The 25,072-nt window shown below is 42.5% G+C and overlaps 1 protein-coding gene across 10 annotated transcripts in view; it reads right to left on the bottom strand.

Annotated features, from left to right (window-relative positions):
• The window catches only part of dcc (DCC netrin 1 receptor), a 418,185-nt gene that overhangs the window by 192,711 nt on the left and 200,402 nt on the right, over positions 1–25,072 (bottom strand). For all 10 annotated transcript variants that reach the window (XM_087252692.1, XM_087252694.1, XM_087252686.1 and 7 more), the window contains 1 exon segment: positions 17,848–18,171. In XM_087252692.1, coding sequence (XP_087108818.1) covers positions 17,848–17,953 — 106 coding nt within the window. In that variant the 5' untranslated portion in view covers positions 17,954–18,171.

Here is a 25,072-nt window from a genome sequence, read left to right as displayed (position 1 = left end):
ATTCTGTCTATATTCTGAAGACACACACCAAACTTTACACTGTTATTCTGTCTATATTCTGATCACACACACCAAACTTTACACTTTTATTCTGTCTATATTCTGATCACACACACCAAACTTTACACTTTAATTCTGTCTATATTCTGATCACACACACCAAACTTTACACTTTTATTCTGTCTATATTCTGATCTCACACACCAAACTTTACACTTTAATTCTGTCTATATTCTGATCACACACTCCAAACTTTACACTTTATTATGTCTATATTCTGAAGACACACACCAAACTTTACACTATATTCTGTCTATATTCTGATCACACACTCCAAACTTTACACTTTTATTCTGTCTATATTCTGATCACACACACACACCAAACTTTACAGTTTTATTCTGTCTATATTCTGATCACACACACACACACCAAACTTTACACTTTTATTCTGTCTATATTCTGATCACACACTCCAAACTTTACACTTTAATTCTGTCTATATTCTGATCACACACACCAAACTTTACACTTTTATTCTGTCTATATTCTGATCACACACACCAAACTTTACACTTTTAATCTGTCTATATTCTGATCACACACTCCAAACTTTACACTTTTATTCTGTCTATATTCTGATCACACACACCAAACTTTACACTTTTATTCTGTCTATATTCTGATCACACACACCAAACTTTACACTTTTATTCTGTCTATATTCTGATCACACACACTAAAACTTTACACTTTAATTCTGTCTATATTCTGATCACACACACCAAACTTTACACTTTTATTCTGTCTATATTCTGATCACACACACCAAACTTTACACTTTTATTCTGTCTAAATTCTGATCACAAACATCAAACTTTACACTTTTATTCCGTCTATATTCTGATCACACACACCAAACTTTACACTTTTATTCTGTCTATATTCTGATCACACACTCCAAACTTTACACTTTTATTCTGTCTTTATTCTGATCACACACACCAAACTTTACACTTTTATTCTTTCTATATTCTGATCACACACACCAAACTTTACACTTTTATTCTGTCTATATTCTGATCACACACACCAAACTTTACACTTTTATTCTGTCTATATTCTGAACACACACACCAAACTTTACACTTTTATTCTGTCTATATTCTGAACACACACACCAAACTTTACACTTTTATTATGTCTATATTCTGAACACACACTCCAAAATTTACACTTTTATTCTGTCTATATTCTGATCACACACACCAAACTTTACACTTTTATTCTGTCTATATTCTGATCACACACACCAAACTTTACACTTTTATTCTGTCTATATTCTGATCACACACACCAAACTTTACACTTTTATTCTGTCTATATTCTGATCACACACTCCAAACTTTACACTTTTATTCTGTCTTTATTCTGATCACACACACCAAACTTTACACTTTTATTCTTTCTATATTCTGATCACACACACCAAACTTTACACTTTTATTCTGTCTATATTCTGATCACACACACCAAACTTTACACTTTTATTCTGTCTATATTCTGAACACACACACCAAACTTTACACTTTTATTCTGTCTATATTCTGAACACACACACCAAACTTTACACTTTTATTATGTCTATATTCTGAACACACACTCCAAAATTTACACTTTTATTCTGTCTATATTCTGATCACACACACCAAACTTTACACTTTTATTCTGTCTATATTCTGATCACACACACCAAACTTTACACTTTTATTCTGTCTATATTCCGATCACACACTCCAAACTTTACACTTTTATTCTGTCTATATTCTGATCACACACTCCAAACTTTACACTTTTATTCTGTCTATATTCTGAACACACACACCAAACTTTACACTTTTAATCTGTCTATATTCTGATCACACACACCAAACTTTACACTTTTATTCTGTCTATATTCTGAACACACACTCCAAACTTTACACTTTTATTCTGTCTATATTCTGATCACACACACCAAACTTTACACTTTTATTCTGTCTTTATTCTGATCACACACACCAAACTTTACACTTTTATTCTTTCTATATTCTGATCACACACACCAAACTTTACACTTTTATTCTGTCTTTATTCTGATCACACACACCAAACTTTACACTTTTATTCTGTCTATATTCTGATCACACACAACAAACTTTACACTTTTATTCTGTCTATATTCTGATCACACACACCAAACTTTACACTTTTATTCTGTCTATATTCTGATCACACACACCAAACTTTACACTTTTATTCTGTCTATATTCTGATCACACACACCAAACTTTACACTTTTATTCTGTCTATATTCTGATCACACACACCAAACGTTACTCTATATCTACATTTAAATGCGTGTCGAAACAGAATGGTTTTGAGCACAGCTCCACCGAACATTTTTAGTCTTTCTGTTCTGTAAAGCTCCAGAAATGAATGCATCTTTAATTAGCGCATGCCTAATATGCAAATTTCAGAAATCCTGCAGTATTAAACAGTAATCAGTGTACTGCGATGAACCGATTGGTCAGTATAGTGAGACATCTGCATAATGGTAACCTGCATTAGGAACACATTATGGTGTGTGTGTGTGTGTGTGTGTGTGTGTGTGTGTGTGTGTGTGTGTGTGTGTGTTGTAATAACAGCTTCATAATGAATTCCTATGATGCATTATAAATACAGGCTCTAAATAAAGTGAAGCTCTCTCTCGACAGGATCCTGCATTTTAATAGGAGTAAACAGTTTTGGGGTCTGCGATTAAAGTTTGATGCTTTCAGACGTCAACATATCGCTCACACGCTGGATTTAATCAGCACCGCTGAGCAGCTCTGCTGGGAACACACTGAATAAGAGATTAATGCCAATGCACAGGAAATATCCCTCATTAAAGAGTGTGTGTGTGCGTGTGTTTGTGTGTGTGTGTTTGTGTGTGTGTGTGTGTGTGTGTCTCAGATCATGATCTCTATCATTCACTGAACTCATGTTTTTATTAATGACCTTAACGAACGCTCTGAAGCTCACAGCATCTGAAGCTTAAGCAGGATTTCCAGAAATGTCCAATACAGTAAGTGAGCATCTGCCGCGACCTCGTTATGACCAGCAGATCAACAGTTAACTTTTAATGCAGCATGTCACGCTAACACACGCAACAAACACACGCTAGTAATGTTGCGTCAATGAAAGCTGAGAGATGAGCAGAGATTATTATCAGACCCTCCTGGATTATTCTGAGAATTCAAGGCAATAAACAGTGAATGATGCACAATATGGATTGTTCTGCTTGTATGTAATGTGTGGATGTGTGTGCACATGTGTATAAATATGTCTGTTGATGCATGTGTGTGTGTGCGCATGTGTATAAATATGTGTGTGTAGATCCATGTGTGCGCACACTTATATAAATATATATATATATATATATATATATATATATATATATATATATATATGCACACACACATGCATCTACACACGCACATATATATATATATGTGTGTGTAGATGCATGTGTGTGTGCATATGTGTTTACACGTGTAAATATGTGTAGATGCATGTGTGTGTGTGTGCGTTTGTGTGCACACATGTGTAAATATGTGTAGATGCATGTGTTTGTGCTTATGTGTGCATGCATGTGTGTGTGTGTGCGCTTGTGTCTAAATATGTGTAGATGCATGTGTGTGTGCTTATGTATGCATGCATGTGTGTGTGTGTGTATGTGTGCGCTTGTGTCTAAATATGTGTAGATGCATGTGTGTGTGAGTATGTGTTCGCACGTGTGTAGATATATGTGTGTAGATGCATGTGTGGGTTTGTGCATATGTGTGCGCATGTGTGTAGATACGTATGTGTAGATGCATGTGTGTGCATATATGTGCCCATGTGTGTATAAACGTGTAGATGCATGTGTGTGCATATGTGTGCATATATGTGCCCATGTGTGTATAAACGTGTAGATGCATGTGTGTGTGTGCATATGTGTGCACTCGTGTGTTTGTATGTGTAGATGCATGTGTTACTGCCTATGTGTGCGCACATGTGTAAATATGTGTAGATGCATGTGTGTGTGTGTGTGTATGTGTGCGTACGTGTATATATATATATATATATGTATATATATATATATATATATATATATATATATGTGTGTGTGTGTGTAGATGCGTGTGTGTGTGCGTACGTGTATATATATATATATATATATATATATATATATATATATATATATATATATATGTGTGTAGATGCATGTGTGTTCGCGTATGTGTGCGCACTTGTGTATATATATATATATATATATATGTGTGTGTGTGTGTGTATGTGTGTGTGTGTAGATGTGTGTGTGTGTGTGTGTGTATGTCTGTGCATGTTTGTATATGTGTAGAAGCATGTGTGTATGTTCGAGTGTGTGTGTGTGTGTGTGTGTGTGTGTGTGTGTGTGTGTGTGTGTGTGTGTGTGTGTGTGTGTGTGTGTGTGTGTGTGTGTGTGTGTGTGTGTGTGTGTGTGTGTGTGTGTGTGCGTGAGCGTGTGCTGAGGACTGAATGGAACTCTGGTCAACATTCTTTGAAGGACAGATCAAAGTCTAGATCTCCTGAAAGAAGAGTGTGAACGCATCAGGAGCTTCACACACACACACACACACACACACACACACACACACACACCTCACAGTCTGTGCCGCTGGAGAAGAGAACAGAGGAGAAGCGGAAGCAGAGAGAGCAGATATCCTGAGCTGTAATTACTGAGAGATGAAAACCTGACGCCGAGTGAGCGAGCGCACGCTCAAATATTCATGAGGAGAGATGATGGAGGAGCTGCACACACACACACACACACACACACACACACTGCTAGATCTGTCAGACACACACACACTCCTGACCATACAGGGAAACCTGTTAAATCTTCACAATAGTATAATGAGTGTGTGTAGAGGAACACGCCACTCCCTAAAACTCTCATTGTACGACTCTCCCAGAGTTAAACAGTTAAACAGTCCACTTCAACCATTTTTAAACCCATTCAGCTGATTTCTTGTTCTGGCAGGTTCAGGTTTAGCTTAGCTTAGCATAATGAATTGAAGCGGATTAGACCATTAGCATTTTGACCATAAAATATTTTAGTCAATTTTCCCATTTCAAGCTGGAGTCTTCTGCAGTTATGGATGCATAAAAGTCGATGACGTCACAGAGTTTAACTGGTCTACTGAGGTCAAGTTTGATCTATATTCACACATTCGTTCATGTTTGAACAGTGACAGCGTGTGACGCACAGTTTTGGAGAAGTATAATCCTGCACCCGCTGGCCTGTCAACAACTGCTTGATAAAGTGCGTGTCTACATAGAGTTTTCTAACTGGTGAATGACATGATCTAGTGTTATATCTAATCAGTGCTCGATCGCCTGTTCATGACTTAAGGAGGCATGGGTTTGGGCGGCAGGGGAGGGTCGTAATATTTCTAAGCTATTATGCTAATGCTAGCATTCTGGCAGATCACCTACTGCACCTTTGGTGAACAAATAATCCAGAGACATTAATCCACTTTTAATTAAAGATTTTAAAGTAGAAACAGAACAACCATCAGGCAGTGAGCATGAGGACACTCCTGTTTCTCCTTTGAGTTCTTCTTTTGAGCACCTACTATATCGTCATTTAATTTCAGGACTCAGTATATGATGTGTGAAACCCCAACGGTCCTACACCACCCAACCCGCTCTGAGCTTGAATCGAACTGGCAACCCTCCGCATGAGAGTTGGTTGCTAAACAAGGATGCTACAGACCAAGACCTCTAATGTCTGTCACTAGAGCACCTTTAGAGGTCAGAAGAGTGAGGTTTACCTGCACAGCACTTCACTAGCTGGCCTTGTTATACCAGCATATGTTTGACGCAGCTGATGCCCTTCCAGCTGCAACCCAGTACTGGGAAACACCCATACACACTCATTCTCTCACACACACACACTCATACACTACGGCCAGTTTAGTTCATCAATTCCCCTATAGCGCATGTGTTTAGACTGTGGGGGAAACCGGAGCACCCGAAGAAAACCCACGCCAACACGGGGAGAATATGCAAACTCCACACTGAAATTCCACACTGAAAAACAAGTGACCTGAATGCTGTGAGGTGACTGTGCTACTCACTGCGCCATCGTGCTCCCCCATATTGAAAACAGTAGGTCTGAGTAGGTTTTACCTCTGCAGGTGTAACCCCACCGGTCCTACGCCACCAAACCCGCTGCGAGCTGGTATCGAACCGGCGACCTTCCGCATGGGAGTCGGTTGCTCTAACAAGGAGGCTAAAGATCATGACCTATAATGTCTATCACTAGAGCACCTTTAGAGGTCAAAGGAGTGAGGTTTAACTGCACAGCACTCAGTAGCTGGCCTCCGTTACACTCACCCCCCTAAACCTCACTCCCATCCAGGTCACGGCACCAATGTAACACCACTGGTTCTACGCCACCCAACCCGCTCTGAGCTGGTATCGAACCGGCGACCTTCTGAATGGGAGTCGGTTGCTGCAACAAGGATGCTAAAGATTTTTGCTTTTCCAGTGAATGTGTCTTGATTTTAGGATGTTTTTAAGCTAAGCCTGATTGTTTTGCAGAGGATGTGAATCATCTGCATTGAGTTTAAATGCATTAGTCTGTGAAATGGTTGTGGTTAATGCATGTTTGGATGATTCTGCTCACTCACTTGATGACCGTACAGAAGCATTAGTGTTGATTTTAGCTTTATTCTCTTCTGTCTTCATCCAGTGCTGTTAGACACTGAGGACTCTCTTTAATACATCTGTGATGAAGCCCTGATGAGTGTGGTTCCTTCATTTAACTGTTGGCTTCTATAAAGGCAGTAATATTTCAGATAAAGTTCCTCAACGGCAGGAAATTACCGAGCCGCTGCTGTCGTTCAGACAGATGCCAGACTGTGTGCTTTTCACTTCATCTCGTACAGACACGTCTGTGATGAACAGCAGATGCTGGCGGTGTAAAGCTGAACACGCGAGCTCGAGATGCACAGTTCAGGATGAAGAGGAGAGAGCCTGTTTAATGCATGAATGTAACACCATATTACTGTGCTCAACTGTCTAGCAATGACTTTACTGCTGCCTATCAGAACAACCTACCCAGCGCTTTACACGAACACCCAGCAATCCTTTAACAACACAGGTGGGTAGTAATGGATTACAGCCCTGCTGAAAAACCCAGCTTAAACCAGCCTAGGATGGTTGGATGGTTTTAGCTGGTCGACCAGGCTGGTTTTAGAGGGGTTTTGGCCACTTCTAGGCTGGTTTCCAGCCATTTCCAGCCTGGTCAGGCTGGGAGATTCATTCATTCATTCATTTTCTTGTTGGGTTAGTCCCTTTATTAATCCGGGGTCGCCACAGCAGAATGAACCGCCAACTTATCCAGCAAGTTTTTAAGCAGCGGATGCCCTTCCAGCCGCAACCCATCTCTGGGAAACATCCACACACACATTCACACACACACTCATACACTATGGACAATTTAGCCTACCCAATTCACCTGTACCGCATGTCTTTGGACTGTGGGGTTAACCGGAGGAAACCCATGCGAAGGCAGGGAGAACATGCAAACTCCACACAGAAACGCCAACTGAGCCGAGGTTCGAACCAGCGACCCAGCGACCTTCTTGCTGTGAGGCGACAACACTACCTACTGCGCCACTGCCTTGCCTAGGCTGGGAGATGATCAGCTAAAACCAACTTGACCAGCCAAGCCAGGCTGGAAGCCCAGCCAAAACCAGCTATATCCAGCTTAAACCAGGGTGGTCAAGCTGGTTTTAGATGGTTTTAGCTGTTCACTTTCCAACCTGATCAGCTAAGACCAGGCTAAAATGGCTGGAAACCAGCCTGGAAGTGGCCAAAACCCCTCTAAAACCAGGCTAGTCGACCAGCTAAAACCAGCCAACCAGCCTAGGCTGGTTTAAGCTGGATTTTTCAGCAGGGAGTTACTTCAGTACAGTTACTTGAGTAAATGACTTTTACTCGAGTACATGTTTAGAGAAGAAACTTTACTCTAATGCCGGGTTCAGACTGCTGGATTGTCACAGTAGTGGTGTCAGATGTGTTCACACTGCATGACTATCTGGGCTAGCGTTTTGTTGCTGCTTTGTTTACACTGCAAGATGGATCTGCGACAGGGACTTTCACATTATATGACTTTACAAAAGTAAGAATCGCCGATAACTTTGTCCAAACTACGTCTCACTGCCAAAAACACGTCGTAAATCTTTTGTTATTACCTACATAACGAGACAGAAGCCTTTAATGGGGTAGATGTACACATTTGCTCGCCTGGGTTTGAAGGGAATCAGCAATCTCTCCTCAACTGTTTTCTCTTTGAGCCTGTTCTGGTGTTGATCAGATGACACGTCAAACAGACATGGGTGCTCCTGCCAAATTTACACTAGTTTTTCCTCCATTTACTGGGTCCAAATAAACTAAAACTGGGCGCATTTAACTTCTCCCCCATCCTCCCGCTGGCCCGTAGGTACACACACACTAGTGAATGCTGCTGTCTCATTAATTGTAGGCGATCGCTGATGTTATTGTCAGTCAGAACACATTTCACACGCCATGATTTGTATTGCATACAGCTCCAGATATATTAATATGCCAAATATCTCACAGGCATACTTTTGTGTGATTGTCACTCACGTGCACGAGCACCAATTTGCCTGTGATTTCAGGCATTTCTCAGTGATTTGTCGGTGAGTCAAAATCAGGGCTAAAATCACGCAGTCTGAACTCGCCATTACTAAACTACATTTGGCGGTGCTCTTACATTACTGCCATAAATTCATTCATTCTTTTTTCGGCTTAGCCCCTTTATTAATCTGGGGTCACCACAGTGGAATGAACCACCAACTTATCCAGCACATGTTTTATGCAGTGTATACCCTTCCAGCTGCAACCCACCACTGGGAAACATCCACACACACTCATTCACACTCATACACTACGGACAATTTAGCCTACACAATTCACCTGTACCACATGTCTTTGTGAGGGAAACCGGAGCACCCGGAGGAAACCCACGCGAACGCAGGGAGAACATGCAAACTCCACACAGACACGCCAACTGAACTGTTGTTGGTGTCCGGGGGAAATCCTCCAGCTGACATCGACAACAGTTCATCAAACTGAGCTGGGCTCAGTCAGAAGCACCGCTGAAAGCCTCCGTCATCCAGGTTCAGTTTCTGGAGGGGTTGATGAACTCAGAGCTGCTGCACTTCTGAAAGGATCTAGTGGACTCAGACACGGCCCCGAACATATCGATGCTGTTTTTCAGCCTTCATAAAGCACATAAACTGTTCTTTTCTTAATAAAATCCATGTTAGCCATTTAGCAAAGAAGCTACAGTCACAGAGCAGACAGAAGCCCTGCCCATCAGGCGAATCTGCGTCTGCTCTGAAGTGAATTTGACACACGAATGAAGCGGGGTTTGACGTGCGAATGAAGCGAGTAAACTGAAAGGTTCACACGGCTATTTACGCGCGAATAGCACAATTATGAAAATTGTACATTTAAACAAAACAGTTTTATTAAAACGGTTAGACTAATAGTTTAGTCACAGAACATCTTTAGGAATAGAAAGATAACACATTTAAATTCAAAAGAAATATTGCACACACAAAAAATAAAAAACGTTTCTCTAGATTTTTCCTTTTTTAATCAAATTTTATTTAATACCCCCCACCCCCACCCCCAACACATACATTTGGGTGAACTAACTTCTGAACTATTATTGTAAGGTATTTTGTTAGATGAGCTCCAGATTTGGCTTCAGTACTGACTAATCTAAAGTATATGAGCAGTTCCAGCGTTATGGATGTGACATTTGCAGTAAAAACTCAAAACATAAATTCACATAGAAAGCAGACGTTAACATTATATTGAAACATCTGGTTATATTTTTTAAAACAACTAGCCACAGAGTTGTGGGAGCAGAAAAATATCAGTCTGTAGACATTTTTCATATTTTACATGAAGAAAATAAACATGCGTTACGGATGTGACAAAAAAAAGTCTGCAAGTTTATATACTCTGTAGAAATTCTGTGAATTAACCTGCACAACCCAAAAGAAACAATGATAATCAAGAGGAGAAGAGTTGCTCTTCATGGATCAACCATAACTGCTTTTATTTGATTGAACATTTCTGCATTTATAAGGAAAAAGTGTGGTTATGTATGTGACATCTCTCCGTTATGGATGTTACGCATGTGAAATTGCCACTTGTGTGACTTTGGAAAATCAAATATAATTATTTAAAAACACTGATAGAAACAATTTTGAGTATTTTTAAAGCACCGTAAAATACAAGCCTTCACAAAAAAATGCAGAAACGGTTTTGCTAGTTTGGCTAGTTTTTTTTTTTTTGGCAAGGTTGACATTTGCATGAAATTGCTCATATGCACAAATATAAAGCTGTAGAGCTTCCTATAGAAAATAATAATGTAAAAGAGAGATCTGTGAGGGGTGAATGAACACTGTTGCATTGAAAAACCTGAATGTACTTCCGTTTATTCCTGAGACTGCATGTGCTTAAAATATGTAAGAATAAAGCGTAAAGTTACTTTTGCTCGAGTACAAATCATTGCTATTCCACCCACCTCTGCATAACAGTGCCATAAATACTACCACGTAACACCTTAGCAACCTCCTGTCAACCTCTTATAGCTTCAAGAAAGTTGGAAACCTGTAAACATTGGCTTCATAGTAATTGTTTTCCTACTATGCAAGTCAATGGTTACAGGTTTTCAGCTTTCTTCAAATGATTTTCTTTTGTGTTCAACAGAACATATGTTAACACTTTATTTTGATGGTGCATTTGAGTATTAGTAGACTGTCTGCTTCATATCTGCTGATTCTGCTCCTTTAACAGACATTTAACTGACTAGAAGAAACTTAACAAGTACACGTCAACTTACACTACTCCTAACCTTACAGTCTACTTATAATCTAATGAGATCATTAAAATAAAGTGATTCCGAACATGTGAACTCATAAAGATTTGAGAAAGTGAGTAAATGCTGAGAGCATCTTCAGTTTTGGTTGAAGCGTCTCTTTAATGTTTATATATGCACTCATTAACCAGTTCAACCACAGCACAGCAGCTCATCTGCCTGGTTAGTGGGAATTATCTGATTAAGCAGCTGATCTGATCTGCAAATGCTCATTACAGGCGCCGCGCTCAGATCAGACGCTAACCGGATTACGCCGGAGTGAAGCGTGTGACACGCGTGTAATCTGATTCAGTGTGAAAGACAGCGGAGGACAGACCCTGGAGGAGCTTCAGCAGACCATAAACACCACACACTAGCTCCGTTTCCATCTTCCATTTTCATCCAAGCAACCACCCTGAATACCCTAGCAACCACACTTAACACCCTAGCAACTGCCTAACTATCACCCAGAACACCCTAGCAACCCGCATGAAACCCCTAGTAATCATCCAGAACACATTAATAACTGCCAAACAATTACCCAGAACACCCTGCAGCCACTTTACATACCCCAGTAATCACCCTGAACACCCTAGAAACTGCCTAAAAATCACCTGGAACATCATAGCAACCACCTTGAATACCCTTGTAATCACCCTGAACACCATAGCAGTGGCCTGGTAACCACATAAAAAATCCTAGCAACAGCCTAGTAACCACCCCGGATACCCTAGTAATCACCCTAACACCCCAGTAACTGCTTAATAACCACCCAGAGCATCCTGATAACTGCCTGGCAACCATCCAAAACACCCTAGCAACCATATACATAACTCTTGTATCCATCCTAAACATCCTAGCAACAGCCTAGCAACCACCAATAATACTCTAGTAACCTGAACAACCACCCTGAACCACCCTCTAACAACTGCAACTTGCGAAAATGTTCTGTAACCACCCTGAACACCTTATCAACTGCCTAACAATCTAGAAGACCCTAGCAACCATCTACAGCACCCTTGTAATTACCCTGAACACACTTGCAACTGCCTAGAAAATAACCCATAACACCCCAGCAACATGCATGAAAATTTTAGTAAACACAATGAACACCCTAGCAAATACATAACAATCACTCAGAACACCCTAGCAACCACCCTGAATACCAAAGTAATCACACTGAACACCCTACCAACTGGCTAACAACCACCCAAAACACTGTAGCAACTGGCAAACAACCACCCTTGAATACCCTAGAAACTGGTTACTAACCCTCAAGAACACCCTAGCAACAGGCTAACAACCAACCAGAACACCCTAGCAACCACAACAAAACCAAAGTAATCACCCTAAACAGCCTTGCAACTGCCTAAAAATAACTCAGAACACCGTTGCAACATGCACACAAACCCTAGTAAACACTGTGAACACCCTAGCAACTACATAACAATCACCCAGAACACCGTAGCAACCACCCGGAATGCCATAGTAATCACATTGAACACCCTTATCAACTGGCTAACAACCACTCTGAACACCCAAGCAATTGGTTGGCAATCACTCAGAATAGCATAAAAACTGGCTAACAACCATCTGGAACACCCTAGCAACCTTAATGAAAACCCTAGTAATTACCCTGAAAACCCTACCAACTGCCTAACAATCACCCAGAACACCATAGCAATGACCTAGTAACCACATAGAAAACCCTAGCAAAAGCCTAGCAACCACCCCGAATACACTAGTACATCATACTTAATACCCTAGCAACTGCTTAAGAACATCCTAACAACCATCTAGAAACCATCCAGAACACCCTAGCACCTGCAGCTTGCTAGGATGTTCTGTAATCACCCTGAACACCTTAGCAATCCTACTGAACACCTTATCAACTGGCTAACCACCTATAACAGCCTGGGAACTGCTAGGTGACCACGAAGAACATCCTAGCAACCATCAACAACACCCTTGTAATTACCCAGAACACCCTAGCAACCTGCATGAAAACGTAGTAATCGCAGTGGACACATTAGTAAATGCCTAATCAGCCAGAACATCCTGCAAACACTTTAAATACCATAATAATCTCCCTGAACACCCTAGCAACTGGCTAACGACGGTAACCCACCCAGAACACCCTAGCAACCCTAATGAAAACCCCTGTAATCACCCTGAAAACCCTACCAACTGCCTAACAATCACCCAGAACACCATAGAAACCACCCTGAATACCCTTGTAATCACCCTCAACACCATAGCAATGGCCTAGTAACATCATAGAAAACCCTAGCAACAGCCTAGCAACTATCCTGAATACATTAGAAATCATACATAATACCCTAGCAACTGCTTAAGAACAACCACCCAGAACATGCTAACAACCACCTAGAAATTATCCAGAACACCCTAGCAACCATATACAACACCCTTGTAACTACCCTGAACATTCTAGCAACAGCTTAGCAACCATATATAATACCCTAGCAACCATGCTAAACTTCCTAGCAACTACAACTTGTTAGGATGTTCTGCAATCCTGAACACCTTATCAACTGGCTAACATTCACCTATAACACCCTAGAAACTGCCAAGTGACCATCAAGAACACCCTAGCAACCATCTACAACACTCTTGTAATTACCCAGAACACACTGTGGGCACATTAGTAAATGCCTAATCAGACAGAACATCCTGCAAACACCTTAAATACTCTAAGAATCCTCCAAAACACCCTAGCAACCACATAACAATCACCCAGAACACACCCTTGTATACACCATGAACATCCTAGCAACAGCCTAGCAACCGCCTACAATACCCTAGCAACCACCCTGAACATGCAACCATGTACTTACCCTAAACACCCTAGCAACTGCCAAGAAATCACCTAGAAATCCCTAGCAACAGTCAAATAACTACCTACAATACCCTAGCAACCACCCTGAACACTCTAGCAACTGCCTGAGCTCGACTTGACTTGACTGGTCAACACAGGCGACCAATCAGATCTGCAACTTTAGCTCAGCTGTGGTGTCTGACTGTTGTAGCTGTGAAATAACTCAAACTATTCAGCGGAGGGATATATGGAGCTGTAATGTGCTCTAAACCTGCCGGAACTACTTTAGCTGTGCCTTTATCTGACATTAACCAAACACCTGAGAGTGACCAGCAGCCAATCAGAGTCCAGCACTCAGCAGAGTCGTATAGATTCTAGAATACAGTTCCAGCATCATCTTCATGGGTTGAGGAGCCGGAATGATGAAGATGTTGAGAGGAACAGAGCGAGCGCGTGTCTGTCAGATGATTCTCATTACTGTGCTGTAAACGCTGCGCTCTCCGGCAGGTTAAACACAGAGCGGCTCGTCTCTCTGCGCTCGGGTTTATCAGAGGTTCCCAGAGCGTTTACACAGAGCAGAACGCCTGAACGCCTCCGTCCACAGGTGGAGAACACAGCGCTTAATGCCCTGCTGAAGGTTACTGAGCTCCAGCTGCTAAATCAGCTTTATTTCATCTCTCGCACACACACACACACACACACACACTTACACAGCTATCTTCACATAATAGCCGGGGCTCTGCACACACTGCAGTCATTCAGTGCAGGATGAGCAGCGACAGTAAACTCTGACTATGAGAGCCAGTGATGGAAACAGGACATTCAAAATGCATGAAGCAAACGTGTGTGTGTGTGTGTGTGTGTGTGTGTGTGTGTGTGTGTGTGTGTGTGTGTGTGTGTGTGTGTGTGTGTGTGTGTGTGTGTGTGTGCGTGTGTGCGTGTGCGTGCGTGTGTGTGTGTGCGTGTGTGTCTGTGTGTGTGTGTGTGTGTGTGTGTGTTGTGACACACTCCTCCACTGTATATCTCACATCATTAATGAGAGTCAACATGAGTCTCTCACAGTCGTAATGAAGCGCGGTGTGAATATATAATGTCATCACATTATCTCAGCCTCCTCCAGTGTGTTTGTGTGCGCTATCAGCACGTGTGTGTGTCCAAACCAAAAGTCAAGTGATGAAACATCTTTAATTTGATTAGCAGGTGCTCAGAAGCGTCAGGTTTACTGACTCACACACTGAAGCCTGGCGCCGGTTATTAACCAGCCGCGGGGAAGTTTGGCAAAAGTCCAGATAAAGTCAAACTATTTTATTTCTCTGGAGAACTTTCCTGAACAACACATTACAAATGTTGTTATATTGCAATCGTGTAAGCAAAACAATCTGATTTTTTATTTGAAATAACATTACTCTGCTTCACCATTATTCCGCTTGTTTAAGGAAAAACTAAATTATTATTTCATTTTGACTTTTTATTTCTGAACACAAGACAATATTTGTTGAGTGTGGCTGGCGCGGTGGCTTAGTGGTTAGCACGAAAGCCTCAGAGCAATAAGGTCGCTGATTCGAGTCTAAGCTGGGTCAGTTGGTGTTTCTGTGTGGAGTTTGCATGTTCTCCCCGTGTTGGCGTGGGTTTCCTCCGGGTGTTCCGGTTACAGTCCAACATGCGCTATAGGGGATCTGATCAACTACACTGGCCGTAGTGTATGAGTGTGTATGTGAATGAGTGTGTATGGGTGTTTCCAAGTACTGGGTTGCAGTTGAAAGGGCGTTCGCTGTGCAAAACATATGCTGGAATAGTTGGCAGAGTAAAAGAAGCATTGTATTTTTGCATTGTACAAAATCCTCCCAATCAAACTAAATGAACGAAATGAGTTATTACAACTATTATGTTTAGAAATGTGTTGAAAAAAGACACTTAAGACGGCTTCAATTGCTCCCACTGAGCCAAACAATAAGAAACAACCAAATCTCCTACCACAGCTTTGTTGATGACTCTCGGATCTACATAGCCTTTAGGTCTGTGCACACCAAGATGCTTTGTGCTCAAGTTTTCCGTCAACATTTAACGCCTCGTGACTAAATAAAGGGCGTCAATGTGATCGTGCACACCAACGTGCAAAACGCCAGGCGTAAAAGCGTCATTTTTAAAGAAACGCCTCATGCTCGTTTTTTTTGTTTTGTCGTGTCACATCTAAACCTTCTCTACCAATCAGACTGGCACTTTTATTCACGTGCACAAAGCTGCTGAAGTTACAGTAAACAGCACTTGGAGGTGCTCAAGTGCAAAACTGTCAATGCGAGCGCACATTGAAGAAGATGCCCAGAGGCGATATGAACGTGGAATTGCCAGTAACTTTAACAAGCGTGTCAACTTTCTCTGTCTTTTTCTTATTCTGTGTAGCACCCTCTAACGTCAAGGAGTGATTTTACATACTCTTCTGCTAAACGCCAGTAAAAATCGCTTGGTTTTGAATACGGAAAAACATCTCGAAAAACACTGATGATAAACGCAAATGAAAAGCGTCCAGGTGTGTACGAACCCTTACTGCCTGATGACCTCAGCCTTATTGACACCCTCTGCCAGTGCATTGATGAAATGAACAGTTGGATGTGTCAAACCTTTCTTCAGTTAAACAAAGAGAAAACTGAAGTCATTGCGTTTGGGAACAGAGATAAGGTTCTCAAGGTGAATGCATACCTTGGCACTAAGTGCGTGTGCTATCCGAACCGTGCCCAGGCCCGTTTCCCGCATCGTTTGAAAAGTGTGAATGCGCTGAATCAGGCTCAGACACGGTTCACTTGGCCGGCCCTGGCCCGGTTGGAAGAGGTGTGCCTGAGCGCGGATCACTTGGGCTTTGGCGCGGTACGCTTGTGTGTGAGTGCAAAACCCGCCAAAGCCCGAAACTGAAAGCGAGACATGACTTTTAAGGGACTGTTTGATATGGATTTATTAATCATTCTTACTGTTCAGTGAACGCAAACTGCCGTAGATTATTAATGACAGCTGCACCTACAGCAGACCTCCTCATTCTTGCAGCACGAGAGCTTTATGACTGTTTATAAGTGCCAAAAGTGGCGGATCTGTACAGTGAAATATCTGACTGCGTGTCCCCGCATCCCTAAGGACTGTTTGGCGAAATATTTGACTGCATGTCACTGCATATCAAACCACTGACACGATATAACTAGAGAAATCTCCACTGTGCTACTGAGTTAGAGAGCGCGGGAGGGGGGACAAGCGTGCTTTGGCCCGGTTCGAGGCAACTGTACCAAGTGTGAGTACGGCCTAAGGGTCAAACAACATAAAATAAGGTCAAGAATCTTGGTGTGACTCTGAAGTCAGATCTGAGTTTCAATAGTCATGTCAAAGCAGTCAGTAAATCAGCATACTATCATCTCAAAAATATTGCAAGAATCAGATGCTTTGTTTCCAGTGAAGACTCAGAGAAACTTGTTCATGCTTTTATCAGCAGCAGGGTGGATTACTGTAATGGACTCCTCACTGGCCTTCCCAAAAACACAGTCAGACAGTTGCAGCTCATCCAGAACGCTGCGGCCAGGATTCTGACCAGAACCAAGAAAATAAGAGCACATCACACCGGTCTTCAGGTCTTTACACTGGCTGCCAGTTACACTCATTTTAAAGTATTATTACCTGTCTATAAATCACTAAATGGCCTAGGAGCTCAATACATATCAGATATGCTCACTGAATACAAACCCAACAGATCACTCATATCTACAGGATCATATACACTAGAAACTCCAAGAGTTCAGTCAAAGCAGGGTGAATCAGCTTTTAGCCACTATGCCCCTCACTGCTGGAATCAGCTTCCAGAAATGATCAGATGTGCTCCAACATTAGACATGTTTACGTAAAGCACTTTGAATTACCATTGTGTATGAAATGTGCTATATACATAATCTTGCCTTGCCTTGCATATCACTAAAAAAAGAAATATTGCAATGACAGATTTTTAGAATAAAAGCATAGGTACCGGAGACGGTGACGCGTGCGGTGCGGCTGACGATGGCCCCGATGCCCTCCAGCGAGGCCAGACACTGGTAGGAGCCCTCGTCCGGCCGGTGGTGTCTCGAATGCATCACATTCTGCACTAGCAGGGATCCATTAGAGAGCTGACGTCTGCGCTCGTCCACTACTGCACTCAACAGAACTCCATCTTTCTTCCAGGAGATGCTGGGGACGCCCTGATCCGACAGCGCATCGCAGTCCAGCTGCAGAACTCCACCCCGTACCGTCACCACGTCCTGCGGCTGCAGCACAAACCGCAGATCCACAAACCCCCGCGGAGACTCCAAACCTGCAGACAGAAACACACATGCGGGATTAGGTGGGTTTACATCTAAAGATGGGATTCATGCGCAAAACAGGAATAACACATAAAACCACCAGTCATGCATTCATTTCCCTTCAGCTCAGTCCCTGATTCATCAGAGGGCGCCCCAGCGGAATGAACCACCAATTACTCCAGCATATGGTTAACGCAGCGAATGCCCTTCCAGAAGCAACCCAGCATGGGGAAACACCAACACACACCCTCATTCACACACTCATAGACTACGGCCAATTCAGTTCATCCAATTCACCTAATTCACCCATAGTGCATGTGTTTTAACCTTGCAAATATACACACTGAGGCAAATTAAATGTATGCGAAAGGGGAATCTCACATAAAACATTTAAAAAAAAACTATATTTCCATACAGTGATAAACAAATCATACATTCCAGATAAACTGAAGCAAATATAAGAAAAAAAATGTAGTTGAGTCCTCTAATAAATGAGCTGCTCCTCAGAAAATGAAAACAAAACGCAGTGAGGTGGCTTTTAGAGGCAGGAGATGCACCTTGGGAGTGCAGACAGATGCTCAAGACAGTTCTGGAGGGAATAATAATAGAAAAATAACAACTAAAAATAAATAAATAAATAAATAAAAAACTGAACCACTGTGATGATGGACTTTCGATGCCAGGCATTTCTAATATTAGAAATTACAAAAAAAAAATCTGCACAATGAAACACACATTACTGAAAGATCAGCACCGAGAAGCACATTGGTGACAGATCAACACAGAAACACAAGCATTATTGACAGATCAGCACAGAGAAACACAAGTATTATAAACAGATCAGCAAAGTGAAACAAAGGCATTACTGACAGCTCAGCACAGAGAAACACAGTCATTACTGACATATTAGCACAAAGAAACACAGTCATTACTGACAGATCAACACAGAGAAACACACATTACTGACAGATCAGCACAGAGAAACACAGGCATCACTGACAGATCAGCACAGAGAAACACAGACATTACTGACAGCTCAGCACAGAGAAACACAGGCATTACTGACAGCTCAGCACAGAGAAACACAGGCATCACTGACAGATCAGCACAGAGAAACACAGGCATCACTGACAGATCAGCACAGAGAAACACAGGCATCACTGACAAATCAGCACAGAGAAACACAGGCATCACTGACAGATCACCACAGAGAAACAGGCATCACTGACAGATCAGCACAGAGAAACACAAACTATTGACAAATCAGCACAGAGAAACACAAATTATTGACAGATCAGCACAGATAAACACACACTACTGACAGATCAGCACAGAGAAACACAGCCATTACTGACAGATCAGCACAGAGAAACACAGGCATCACTACATTGGCACAGGAAACACACATTGTAACAGATCAACACAGAAGCACAAGCATTACTGACAGCTCAGCACAGAGAAACACAGGCATTACTGACAGATCACTAACAGGCATCACTGACAGATCAGCACAGAGAAACACAAATTATTGACAAATCAGCACAGAGAAACACACGCTACTGACAGATCAGCACAGATAAACACAGGCATCACTGACAAATCAGCACAGAGAAACACATATTACTGACAGATCAGCACAGAGAAACACAGGCATTACTGAAAAATCAACACAGAGAAACACAGGCATCACTGAAAGATCAGCACAGATAAACACAGATGTTACTGACAGATCAGCACAGCGAAACACAGGCATCACTGACAGATCAGCACAGAGAAACACAGGCATCACTGACAGATCAGCACAGAGAAACACAGATGTTACTGACAGATCAGCACAGAGAAACACAGATGTTACTGACAGATCAGCACAGAGAAACACAGGCATTACTGAAAAATCAACACAGAGAAACACACATTACTGACAGATCAGCACAAAGAAACACACATTACTGACAGATCAGCACAGAGAAACACAGGCATCACTGACAGATCAGCACAGAGAAACACACATTACTGACAGATCAGCACAGAGAAACACAGGCATCACTGACAGATCAGCACAGAGAAACACACATTACTGACAGATCAGCACAGAGAAACACACATTACTGACAAATCAGCACAGAGAAACACAGGCATCACTGACAGATCAGCACAGAGAAACACACATTACTGACAGATCAGCACAGAGAAACACAGGCATCACTGACAGATCAGCACAGAGAAACACAGGCATTACTGAAAATTCAGCACAGAGAAACACAGGCATCACTGACAAATCAGCACAGAGAAACACACATTACTGACAGATCAGCACAGAGAAACACAGGCATCACTGACAGATCAGCACAGAGAAACACACATTACTGACAGATCAGCACAGAGAAACACAGGCATCACTGACAGATCAGCACAGAGAAACACAGGCATCACTGACAGATCAGCACAGAGAAACACACATTACTGACAGATCAGCACAGAGAAACACAGGCATCACTGACAGATCAGCACAGAGAAACACACATTACTGACAGCTCAGCACAGAGAAACACAGGCATTACTGACAGCTCAGCACAGAGAAACACAGGCATCACTGACAGATCAGCACAGAGAAACACAGGCATCACTGACAGATCAGCACAGAGAAACACAGGCATCACTGACAGATCAGCACAGAGAAACACACAGGAATCACTGGCAGATCAGCACAGAGAAACACAGGCATCACTGACAAATCAGCACAGAGAAACACAAACTATTGACAAATCAGCACAGAGAAACACAAATTATTGACAGATCAGCACAGATAAACACACACTACTGACAGATCAGCACAGAGAAACACAGCCATTACCGACAGATCAGCACAGAGAAACACAGGCATCACTGACAAATCAGCACAGAGAAACACACATTACTGACAGATCAGCACAGATAAACAGACGTTACTGACAGATCAGCACAGAGAAACACAGGCATCACTGACAGATCAGCACAGAGAAACACACAGGAATCACTGGCAGATCAGCACAGAGAAAACAGGCATCACTGACAGATCAGCACAGAGAAACACACAGGAATCACTGGCAGATCAGCACAGAGAAAACAGGCATCACTGACAGATCAGCACAGAGAAACACACATTACTGACAGATCAGCACAGAGAAACACAGGCATCATTGACAGCTCAGCAGAGAGAAACACACATTACTGACAGGTCAGCACAGAGAAACACAGGCGTCACTGACAGATCAGCACAGAGAAACACACATTACTGACAGCTCAGCACAGAGAAACACAGACATTACTGACAGATAAGTACAGTAAGTAAAGTTTATTTATTAAGCACGCTTAACTTCAGTTTGGCTTTGACCAAAGAGCTGAACATAACCAAAAACACTCAAAGTAAAATAACCATAAAAGTAATAAAAATTACAACAATGCTGCACAGAGATGTGTTGAGTAAGGAGAACAGCACAGAGAAACCCCAACCATCCACTACCAACACAATAAATGCATGAGAAATCAGTGTGTGAGTGAAAGTAAACCGGTGCTGTGATGGACGCTTCAGTTTCCCTCACAGATATGCATTAACACGTCTTGAATTGTGGGGTATCCTGAAGCTGAAACGCTGCGGGTCATTCAGATGCTGATTGACTCCTGCTGAGCGGCGGCTCATTCTGTGTGTCAGTCTGAGGAGTCGATCCTCCAGCGCCCAGCATGAACACACACACACGCTTATTACACAACATTTAGACTAATCTGATCACGCTTTCAGCTCCAATAAGAGGACGCTGCTCACACAAGATGACAACAGCAGTGAAATGAAGCAGAACTAAATCTGTTAAACCTGACACAACAATGTTCACCATAAACATCACGAATATTGTTAAAGGGCACCTATTATGCTGCTTTCTACAAGCTGTGAATGCGTCTCTGCTGTCTCCAGAGTGTGTGTGTTTGAGTTAAAAAACAGCACACAGATAATGCTCTCCAGCTCTCTGAAACTGACCCCTCCAGGTTTTGATCCTAATTGTGGTGTTTTGGTGACTGTCGCTTTAAATGCAAATGAGATTGTGCTCTTTTCAGAAGAGGGCGGAGCTACAGACGGCTGTGCGACAGATGTAAAACAGAAGTGTGTGTGACTCTAATAGCTAATGGACAGACGGCTGCTTCTCTCTCAGGGCTGCTGTTTATGTTAATGAGATGGAGAGATGGGCACTAGTGGGCAGGGCTTTCCCCCTCTGATGATGCATACAAAAGGAGAATGTCAATCAAAGTGTTTCAGTCATCAAGTCTGATAACAACTAACACAATTAATTCATGTAGAGCATTAAAGAGCTGCTGGATATAAACACACACTGCTGACACACACACTACTGGGTTTGCACCCCTTATAAAGGTGATTCTTCACAATAGGTGCTCTTTAAATCCAGAAACACTGACTGCAGTTCACTATTGAGGGAATATAGAGTGCGTTTAAAACCAAGCGACACCGAGCGTGCTTTTCAGACAGAAGCTCAGACGTGTGGATTTCACAGCTCCTCACGCACCGCTGATCTGCAATACGGAGATGGAAATACAGTGTCATAAAGACAAAAGGAGGATGGAGGATGGAGGGTGGAGACGCCTTTATAGACACACTGAAGCAGAAGACAGTGAAAAACACCCATCAGGATTCAAGACAGCAGGAGACAGAGAGAGAGAGAGAGAGAGAGAGAGAGAGAGAGAGAGAGAGAGAGAGAGACTCTACACCATTCACACTATAGGAAACGCTTAATCTGAACTAATTTGCCTCATTTAAATCATCTACACTCTTTCTTCTTGTTAAAGCATCATTTTTATAGAGATCTTGTCTTCTGTTTTCTGCCATTTATTTCTCCTTTACTGTATATTTTATTAATTTTATGTAACTATATTAATATAATATAGTACATTCAGGGCATCACAGTGGCTCAGTGGTCAGCAAGAAGGTCGATGGTTTGAGTCTCGGCTGGGTCAGTTGGTGTTTCTGTGTGGAGTTTGCATGTTCTCACCGTGTTGGCGTGGGTTTCCTCCTGGTGCTCCGGTTTCCCCCACAGTCCAAACACATGCGCTATAGGGGAACTGATCAACTAAACTGGACATAGTGTATATGTGTGTATGTGTGTGTGAATGAGTGTGTATGGGTGTTTCCCAGTACTGGGTTGTGACTGGAAGGGCATCAGCTGCATAAAACATATCCCTGGAATAGTTAGTTGGTTCATTCCGCTGTGCTGACCCCATTCATTCATTAATTTTCCTTGGTTTTATTCCTTTATTATTCAGGAGCACCACAGTGGAATGAACTACCAACTATCCTGGCAAATGTTTTTTGCAGCGGATGCAACCCCGTACTGGGAAACATCTATACATACTCATTCACACACACACACACACACACACACACACACACACACACACACTCATACACTACGGCCAATTTAGTAAACCAATTCTCCTATAGCGCATGTGTCTGGAGGAAACCCACGCCAACACGGGGAGAACATGCAAACTCCACACAGAAACACCAACTGACCCAGCTGAGATTTAAACCAGCGGCCTTCTTACTGTGAGGCCACAGTGCCGCCCTAATATAATACATATTCTATACATATCTACTGACACACACACACATAGACTCACAAACATACACCTAGACTCTCCCACACACACACACACACACACACACACACACACACACACACACTGGCTGACAGAGCTCAGAGATCATCAGATTGACTAGAAACAGAGGAACACCATCACGTCCTTCATCTCACAGAGAAACACACACACACACAGACACACACAGACACAAACAGATGTGGAGATGAAGCGAATCCGCCGAGACGCTGCTGAAGATGTGATTGAAGAGCAGAGGGTTCGACCCGCCGCTCGCAGCACACAGATTACAGCACACACACACACAAGAGGAGGAACACACACTTATTCAGAGAGCGTATGATATACAGCCAAATAGGAGTGAGTGAGTGTGTGTGTGTGTGTGTGTGTGTGTGTGTGTGTGTGTGTGTGTGTGTGTGTGTGTGTGTGAGAGTGAGAGTGAGAGCGAGTGTGTGTGCCTGTCTGTCTGAGAGTGAGAGTGTGTGTGTGTGTGTGTGTGTGTGTGTGTGTGTGTGTGTGTGTGTGTATGTGTGTGTGTGTGTGTGTGTGTGTGTGTGTGAGTGAGAGCATGTGTGTGCGCCTGTTTGTGTGAGAGTGAAAGTGAGTGTGTGTGTATGTGTGTGTTCTCCCATATCTGGTCATCTCCTTATTAGCTGTCACCATGGTTACTGTGTATCCGGTCACCTTATTGATCTGTCAGTCTCTTTCACACACACATACACACACACACACACACACACACACACACACACACACACACACTAACAGCTCTAACTGTGCGCGTGTGTCAGACGTCCAACAGAAGCCGACTGTGATGTTAATATCAAAGCTGATTCTGCTGCTGGAGATGTGCTGTGACAAACTAAACAACAGATTCAACAAGCAGCACACACACACACACACACACACACACACACACACACACACAGGTCTGACCTCAGCATTTAATCCTGATAATCTGATTGTGCTGCTGTGGAATTCACTGGAACATCTTTAATCACTTAAAGCCTCCAGTCTGAGGTCAAGAGGACGAGAACACACACACCTGATCATGATCAACACACACACACACTCACACACACACACACACACACGATCATTCTAAAGCAATTCAAGACTGTCAAGAATTAAAGTATAGGTGAAACCACTATGCAGATGCTGTGTGTGTGTATGTGTGTGTGTGTGTGTGTGCGGGTGTGTGTGTGTGTGTGTGTGTGTGTGTGTGTGTGTGAGAGAGAGAGCGGATCCGCTGTGATGCTGAGTGTGTGTGTG

The sequence above is a fragment of the Danio rerio genome, chromosome 5 (genome assembly GCF_052040795.2).
Source record: "Danio rerio strain M-AB ecotype USA chromosome 5, GRCz13ab, whole genome shotgun sequence".
NCBI classification, from domain to species: domain Eukaryota; kingdom Metazoa; phylum Chordata; class Actinopteri; order Cypriniformes; family Danionidae; genus Danio; species Danio rerio.
Note: the sequence above shows the minus strand (reverse complement) of the source record. Positions and strands in the feature narration are given on the sequence as shown.